The sequence below is a fragment of the Echinops telfairi genome, unplaced genomic scaffold (genome assembly GCF_000313985.2).
Source record: "Echinops telfairi isolate 266 unplaced genomic scaffold, ASM31398v2 ScPeMD7_31;HRSCAF=116, whole genome shotgun sequence".
Lineage (NCBI taxonomy): Eukaryota > Metazoa > Chordata > Mammalia > Afrosoricida > Tenrecidae > Echinops > Echinops telfairi.
In genome coordinates this window covers 63548303-63557143 of record NW_022103928.1, presented here as the reverse complement: position 1 = coordinate 63557143, position 8841 = coordinate 63548303, and the positions used below count along the sequence as shown (strand labels likewise).

At 50.3% G+C, this 8841-nt stretch overlaps 1 protein-coding gene across 1 annotated transcript in view; it reads left to right on the top strand.

The window, feature by feature from the left end:
* Positions 1–8841, top strand: part of CACNA2D3 (calcium voltage-gated channel auxiliary subunit alpha2delta 3) — a 982973-nt gene that overhangs the window by 922896 nt on the left and 51236 nt on the right. The window contains exons 34-35 of the mRNA XM_004702433.2: positions 5190–5265; positions 8234–8286. Coding sequence (XP_004702490.1) covers positions 5190–5265; positions 8234–8286 — 129 coding nt within the window. The remainder of the gene's footprint in view (positions 1–5189; positions 5266–8233; positions 8287–8841) is intronic.

The window sequence follows — 8841 nt, the reverse complement described above, 5'->3', positions numbered from 1 at the left end:
CAGCTCTTGCTGTATTTGCAAACATTAAGGAGTTTCAGGGTTAGTTTTGGGAAAACCAGGCAGCCAGGCTAATTTAGTGAGCCTGCACACCAAGCACCTCATGGGCACATAGTGGGTGTCTATTGGCTGCTCACAAGCCTTAAATAACTGTGATGATGCCTGTGAGGTTCCACATGCTAATTATTAGAAGAAATCTTTTTCTTAGTCATGAGTTCTGACCAGTTGGAGAAAGAACAGTCTGGGGAAAATGACTTTGAATGGCTCCTCCTAAGTCCTAAGGAGCCCTGGTTGTGTGGGGCCTACTAACTGCAAGGGCAGCTCGGTAGGAGAAAGAGCAGGTTTTCTTTGGCCTTAAAGAGTTAGTCAGTGTCAGACATGAAAAAATAACAACTTATAAATTATCAATGGTTCATGTGGGAGGGAGAGCTGTGGAGGGGGTGGGGGACAAGGTGCTGATACCAAGGGCTGAAATAGAATGCAAATGTCTTGAAAATGATGATGGCAACAAACATACAAATGGGCTTGACACAATGGACCGATGATGGACTGTGACAAGAGCTGTAGGAGCCCGCAATAAAATGATTTCTTAAGAAAGAAAACTAAAGAAAACCAGAAAAGTAATGTGTAAACAAGCAGAGAATATCAATAAAGATATGGAAATGTTTAAAAACAGTTAGTCTTGGAATCCCTGAGGGGAAGTTCTACCCCGTCCTGCGGTGTCACTGTGAGTCAGAATCAACTCCACGGCAGTGAGGTTTTTGACTGAGCGCTGGGTCTGGCCTCCCCGGGTGGCTTGGGGGCTATGTTTAGCATCTTCACTTTGAGCCTCTCCTTCTGAGACGCTGTCTGCCCGCGGTCACAGCTTCACAGGGGCCGTGTGGAGAGTGTGCGGATGCTGAAGCACCCTATGAGAGTGGTCCCCGGCTCTGGCAGGTTGGAGTGGCTGGTGGTGTCCTGCAGACGACGGCTTGCTCTCTGTAGGACCCATAGCAGCCCTGGGGGCAGAGTGGTGCTGCCCCCGATGGGTTTCTGCGATGGTAAATCTCTGCAGGAGCGGACAGTCTCACTGCTCTCCCACAGAGCAGCAGGTGGTTTTGAGCCACTGACCTTAGAGTTAGTAGCGCAGCGTGTGAGCCGCCAGGCCACCAGGGCTCCTGTGAGTTGGACTCGGGGTTAGGTTCCGGGTTTACCTGCAGGAAGAAGAAACGGCCGCCACTGCTGCTGAGGGCAGCACACCCAGCACCAGGCTTGGGCGGGCACGGTGCTCAGGTTGACTTCAGAGCAGAATGCAAGCGGCAACGATCACGTCCTCTAACTGCAGTCAGCCCGCGGGATACAGGGAGCCACGAAGTGCAGTTCTTCCAAACGGTAACAAAATCACGTCACCAAGGGTCATACTCTGGAAGTCTGTCTTTCTGCAATGTCTAGTTAGACCTGGACCAGACGGGAGAGGCTGCTTCAGGAGCCGGGATGGGCTCCTCTCCGGGAAGGCTCCTTTGGGAAGGAGAAGAGAACTCGGGCATGAGCACCGCCTTGGGACAACTGTGTTTGGCCCCAACATGTGGGCAGGAGCCTTCACAACCCGTCCCAGAGGACGGTGCCTTCGAGGGCAGCGGGGACTCCCACAGCCTGCACCCTGGTCCAGCTGGGCCCCGGGGTCCGATAGCAGTGTGGGTCTGACGTTTGATTGGGCGTGTTTTCAGGATCCTTTTGGGCAGCCTCCCCTGTGCCTTCTGCTGGGATGGCCACAGAGTTGCATCTGTACTTTTTCTAGAATCCACCGGAGCCCGCTGCCCGTGGAGCCGAGTGCAGGGACAGGTGGCTCCCACTGGGCCTTCACCCAGCTCTGGCTCTGGCTCTGCCGCTGACGAGCTGTGCGGTGGTGATGAAGTCAGTCAGGCTGGGGTCCGTTTGCCTCTCTGGGACTCTGGGTTGGGATGACTAGAATCTGGTAGGATTTGTATAGAAGATCACCGCACTGTTGGTCTCTCTGGGGACACCAGTTGCTGTCATTATGGTCCTTCTCCAAGAAACCCAGTGCCAGGACTTGATCCAGCCCTCCCCTCTACCTCCCCCCCCCCCGCCCCCCAAAGATGGCTAGAAGTCTGACTCCTGCAGTTGTGAGTGTGACCGTGTTAGGAGACGAGGCTGCTTCTTCACAGACGGTAGCAGTGCCGTGAGGGGAGTAAAGCCAGACCTCAGCGAGGTGCGTCCTAACCCTTCCTGAGTGGCATTGGATAAGGAGAGCAACAGACATGGGAAGAGCCACAGACAGGGCAGGAAGCTTCGCTCCCAAGCCTGGAGGCACCTGGGCAGCGGAAGCCGGACAGACCTCACCCTCTGTCAGAACCTACAGAGGGACAGCGTCGACCCCCGGCTTCTCGCCTCCACAGCTGCCCCTCTCTGCTCCTTGAAGCCACTGTCCTGGGGACCGTGCATTATGACAGCCCCCTGTCTGTCCGTCTGTCTGTCATACTGTGGTGTCCAGATGCTAGCAAGTTTGCTCAGGATGGTAGATGTCAGAGGAATGTCCAGACCAGGGGTCCTCAAACTTTTAAAACAGGGGGCCAGTTCACTGTCCCTCAGACTCGTTGGAGGGCAGGACTATAATTTAAAAAAAAACAATGAACAAATTCCTATGCACACTGCACATATCTTTTTTTGAAGTAAAAAAACACAGGGCAAAAACACCCGGCGGGCTGGGTAAATGTCCTTGGCTGGCCGCATGTGGCCCTCGGGCCATCCTTTGAGGACACCTGGTCCAGACTAAGACAAGGAAGGCCTGGCCATCTGTTCCAAAAAGAAAAAAAAGACCAACAGAAGTCTGTGGGCCCTCAGAGCCCAGGAAGGGGTTTCACAAGCTCCAGGCACGTTTGAAGCCTCTCTCTCGGCTTCAGCCCTTGCCCCGACTTCCACCAGACAAGCGTGACTGAGCTCTTGAACTTCACTGGTGCATTCCAAAAGCTACCCCACTTCTGCCCAAGTGCACTCAGCTCCCTCTCCGGGGGTCAGCACACGGAACCTGCTGACTCATGCCACTGCTGGTCCCGCACATCATCCTCAGGCTCACAGCCCTCTGTGTTTCCTGGGTCTAGGAGGTCCTCAGCACAGGGACTTCTGACTCCTCTTTTGATGATAGGTCTTCCTCTGACCTCTGGGATTAGCTCCCCTTAAGCCTAGCAGGATTATTTGCTTTAGTCCAGTCCCCTTAGTGGGCTGCAGTGCCCTACTTGTATAGTCCCACCCAGTTATTTGGAGGGCGTTAAAAGATCATGGCTAGAAGGGCTGTATTGTAGCAGTTTACCGTACAAAATGCTCAATTTAGACAAATGCAACCCACTTTCCGCTTGGTCCCCCAGATGGCTGTTTAAGCTCATCTATCACACCACTGCTGACCATACGAAGGGGCCCTGGGGCAGTGCTGAAGCACTTTGATGCTAAACAAAAAGTTGGCCGTTTGGACCCTCTCCGTGAGGAGGAAAAAAGACTCGACACAGCTTTTGTAAAGATTTACAGCCTCAGAAACCCCAGGAGGCAGCTCAACCCGCCCTTATGAGGTGACTGTAAATCCAGATGGGACTCCCAGCAAGGGGTTCGGGGCTGCTGTCACGATTCAGATGAGGACGCCAGCACAGCACAGGTGACTTATCTCAGTAGTGTCATCTTCGATTCAAGAGGAATTGAATCGGGCATCCTTTCTCCCATCCATGCGGCCCTTTTACACAGTGTGTCTTCTCTGTCCTGGGTGCTTTACTAGGTGCAAAGGATCCCTGGTGGAGTGGCCAACTCCTGAGCCCCTGGGGCTGTCATTATCATTATCATAATTAAAAATAGCTGTCACATCACACGTGACAGTCTCCCATGTTTAGAGCGATCATTCAGTGGTATGGATGAGCTTCAAGCTGCTGTACAGCCGCCACTGCTATCTACTTCGACAGCCTCCCTTCATTCTGAATGAGACTCTGTGCCTTTGACGCAACAGCTTTCCCCTCCTCCCTTCCCTGCCTGCAGAAGCCACATACGTGCTTCCAGTCTCCGCGTAGTCTCCATCTCTCATAGAAGTGGAATCATGCAACAGGCATCCTTTGGTGTCTGACTGGTCTCAGCATAACATTCTCAGGGCTCACCCAGGCCACAGCATGACTTAGAACCTCATTGCTCTCTGGCTGCTGGATAGTTCATTAAGGAGCCCTGGTGGTGGAGGGTGGGCTTACATGGTGGGTTGCTGATCACAAGGTCAGGGATTCCAACCCACCCACCACTCTGCAAGACAGTATGCTCCCCATGAAGAGGAGATTTTCCGTTAGAATCATTCAGAAGTATATGTATTACAGTGTAAGATCTCACCTGAGAAGGTAGGTATCAGGCTGGCCTTTGAGTATCTGGCCTTAATGGTGCTGGAGGGGAGTGGGGGCTGAGGAAGAGCTGACAGGCAAGAGAGACCCGCATGTCCCCTTTGGCTACAGCATCCAAGCATGGGATAAGCCTTATCCCATAAAGTGAACATGTCATCTAAATCTGTCATGTGCTATCAGAAAGTGCCATCCATCTTCACTTAGTAACATTGTTGATAGAACATGGAAATACCTGGGAACATTCAGAAGTGAAACCATTTTGCGAGTGAATAAAGGCCACAACTGAGGGACAAGAGCTGTCCTTCTGTCACCAGTGGGGCAGGGCAGATGTCCATTTTCCGGGCATACAGTGTGAGGCCTTCCCAAGTCGGAACGCGTTCACAATTCACATCAGGGCAGTGGAGGGATGGCGTGGAGTTGAATCCATGGATCAGCTGGTTTCTAGCAAATACTTAAATGTCTGCAGGTAGCTTCTGTTTGGGAGGAGAGCGTGCACGAGAAAAGATCTTGTCATTTCTTAAGCACACGTCACCCCTCCCCGCTCTCCTTGACTTGGAGACTAGCCCAAGTGGATCTTCGAGGGTCCACTATCCAATTCCCACAGCATGTGTTCTTTGTAGTATCCTGGTCCATGTGATCTGCCCTTGACGGGACCACCCACGAGGACTGTAGCATCACACGGTGGGTCTCGAGTCCCCCTCCATCCTTCCCAGGGTCTGTATCCCTTTGTTCTTCAAGATCCAGGTCACAGCTTGGATCTTCTGTCCAAGCTATCGCTGCTGGTCTCTTGCTTGCTTTCTCCTTTAGTCCAACTCCTTCTGCTCTTTCTCGCAGGATCACCCTGTATGATTACCAGGCCATGTGCAGAGCTAACAAGGAGAGCAGCGACAGCGCCCACGGGCTCCTCAATGTGAGTATGAGGCCATTCCCAGCACTTAACAAAGCATGCTTCTCCCACGAGGGAGCGTCAGCCAGCCAGCAACAGCCTCGCCTGAACTTGAGAGCATCAAAACAAAACAAAAGTTGAACCTTGAAAGCTGTTCGCTAGCTTTGTTCCTTAAGGAAAAAGACTTCTGTTTAAACACAGTTGCAGCACGTGTGTGAATGGCAAAGATGTCTGACGTCTCTGGGGGATTAATGCAGCAACCAATTTTGACGGCTAGAAAAGGAAGACCTTTTGTGGAGCCCCTTGCTCACGTGCAAAATAGAATCTCGTTTCTCCTGTAGAAGCCACCTTGTGGTCGGGGAGAAGAGCTGTTAGCCTGTGGCCAATGCACACGTGTTTGAAGAGTCTAGCTTTTTATCTGGCAGGTTTGTTTGCACTGTGACTTAGTGGGGCGGACTCGGGCGTTGGCTGCAGAGTCTCTGGTCACTGTACTGCTGCACTTCGGCACTGTCTCCCCTGGGACTGGTTCCATTGCTCCTGTCACACGTTGAAGACCAGACACTGACATTCACAAGGCCTGAAATTAGCTGTTGTAATTGACCCTGGCTTTGAAATGCAATTTACAGTGTGCAGATAATGCATGTTGGCCACCTGAAAACATATAAGAAAGATAGCGCAGGCCCCAGTCCCGCACATGGGTGTCAGCCTAACCCTCCCATGTGATCTTTTTATAAATATCAAACATTAGGCTAGAATTTAGCATGCAAGGCAAAACTGTAAGCCGTCTAGGTTTTAAAATGTAGACGTGTACCTTCTGGATTACAGATGTGAGATATGGAAGAGTGAAGCAGGGATGGTTTGAAAACCAAGTGCTAGCCATTACCCTCCTGGACTGAGGGGGTTAAAAAAAAAAAGGACTCCAGGCTGGGCCATTTTTGAGGAACCAACAACTAAGACTTTTGTTGAAAACTAGAAAGTATTTTAAAACAGGAAAACACCACTTTTTAGGGAGACTCGCCATGTCTTTCTAATTCCAGCTTCCCTCACCTGCACGTGACTATTTTCAGACTTAAAAATGTTCCCAAGATATATTTTCATCATTAGGAGTAAAAGCTCAATGACTTTAACCTAGCCTCTTGAATGATCATGTGCATTTTATTTTAATCCTGTATTTGCATAATCCCTTTGTTCACTCATAAATATATTGAGGCCATGCCTGGCATGGGTTGCTTGAATGCTTCCCTCCCCCCACCCTAGATGGGGCTGGCCTTGGGCCTTCTCCCCAAAGCCCCCTTAATCCCTTTATTCATTCACTCTAGCCCTCCTGTTCATACTCCGAAGGCCCCAGCAATGTCGCTGCCCATCCCAGGAGGCACATAGACATAGGATTAGCCTGGGTCTGGCCACCAAGATCTTTTGGAGGAAAAGGAAAGAAATGAAAAAGGATGATGATTTTTCGAAGCCAAAAATGCATCGGCTAACTCACCATAATAGGGCTGCAAGGTGGCTTTTTAGTTTTCAGCTACTATTGAAAGTCCCCATTCTTACCGACCCTTCTTCTGAGAGCCCAGAACCCTGACTCAGGGAATGAGGTCCACAAACCGGAAACAGATGGGTGTGTGTGTGGGGGGGGGTGCGCTCCATAGATTTTGTTATTTGTTTGCTCCTCAATTTTTAAATTGAATTACTTGCCCAATATAGGAAGGTTTCAAGAACGATTCCCATCAACTAACCAACCGATTGCATTGAGTTAGTTTTGGCTGATAGTCATCCCCTTGGAGCCAGATCAGAACTCCACTCCAGTCAGTGACTGTTTTCTGGGAAGCTGACTGCCAGCCCTTTCTTCTGAGCCTCCTCTTGCAACCTCCCATCTTTAGGTTATCAGTCAATGATATTAGGTGTTTATCAGACCCTGGTACTCCCCAAGAATTGTTGGAGGTATATACATTGTTTCTTGCCTTATTTAAAGCCTAGCATTCCCTGCTCTGTTTTGGCTCACGGTTCTTCCACGTAAAGTGCTCAAAAGGGAGGAGCCAGCAGCTATCACTCCAGAGGCCAGGACCAGGCATCCTGCACCTCGGAAACCTAAGCAGGACCAGAAAGGGCTCTGAGGTTTCTCTGGGCCTGCCTTCTGGTGCCCCGCGCTGTGTCGCCACCATCGCCCGCCTTTTAAGTTCACCCACCGCCCACATATCTGGCATACCTAGGTACAAAGAACCAACTGAGGGGGAGCCCTGGTATTTTCCAGAATTCAGGAAATTGAATTATCCACATAGGAAATCTCACAGAGTAAACAATCCAACTGCTTTTTTTAATTAAAATATTCTGAAATAAAGATTAGGCTGTCAATGCCTTCTTTTTATAGAATGAAAGGGATTTTCTGCGAGGATAAAATCGCATGTTTGTATGGCGATCTTTTCTTTTTCTTTCTTTTTTTTTTAAGTCCAACTATGTAAGTGTGAGAAAAGGCAGCTCGCATCCTACATAATTCATGGGAGACTTGGAAACCAGGCACATGCGATTTGTGCTTGTTTCCATGAACCGTCCAGTGCTGGAGGAGATAGCAGCACCTACCCATCCCAGGAGCAGCCTGAGGAATGGCCATTTGAGATAAGTGACAGGACTCTCGCCCCTCCAAGTTAGGCTGCGAACTATGAGCCCCTGGAGAGTAAAGGTGGAAGTTGTGTTTGCTGTCCTTCCGCGTCTCCCGCACCCTCTGCTGATAACCCTAGTATCAGATCATGTTGACTTTACTTGTGAACCACGTCGCACAGGAGATGAATTCCAAGTTTGGAACTGCTCGGCTGGGGGTGTAGAATCCAACCCCTTTCTTCCTTTAGCTAGAACTTCACTTCGTCAACCTTTTTTAAAAATTTAAACATGAGAGCAGTCTCTCTGGAAGAATAACATTGTCTTTCTGTAAAGCCTGACGCTAACCCATAGACTTGCTGTGTGCTCTATTGCTTTTAATGACTGGGATTCTTCTTTTCAGCCTTATCACACCTTCCTGGCTGCAGTGAAATGGATAATGACAGAACTTGTCTTGTAAGTACTTTTGGCTACATTGTCAAAAGTATTATGCTTGGCTTTTTAACATCACAAAGTGAGTTGGAAGGCAGGGTCTTGCACTCTGAATAGCCAGTAGTGCTCAGAAAGCCTGGGGAAAACTTCATGGAACATCTCCAAGTCTTCGATGTGGAGCCCCCACTCACCCACCAAAGGCCCTCTTATTAAGTTATGCTTGGTCCTGCCTATGCCTTGATGTCACTGTTAGCAGACAAACAGCTTGCAACACACACAGCAGATTTATTTATTGTGGTGACTGTTACATTGAACATGACCGTCTGGCGGTTTGTCATGCAGCCTGGGTGGGCTGTGGTCAGAGGAGCAAGCTGCCTGGCCCTGCCAGGGCTCCTCCAGCTGTCCAGCAATCTGCAGGAAAGGGGGCCTGCACCCTGAGCAGGGGTGGGGGTGGGGGTGGGGGCTCGCCTCAGGTGTGATTCCGTTGTTTATGATGTCAAACCAGGGCCCTGTTCAGGGGCAGGGGGGTGGGCGGTGCTGGTTGCATCTGTCACTTAGCTCAGACTCTAGATGGCCCAA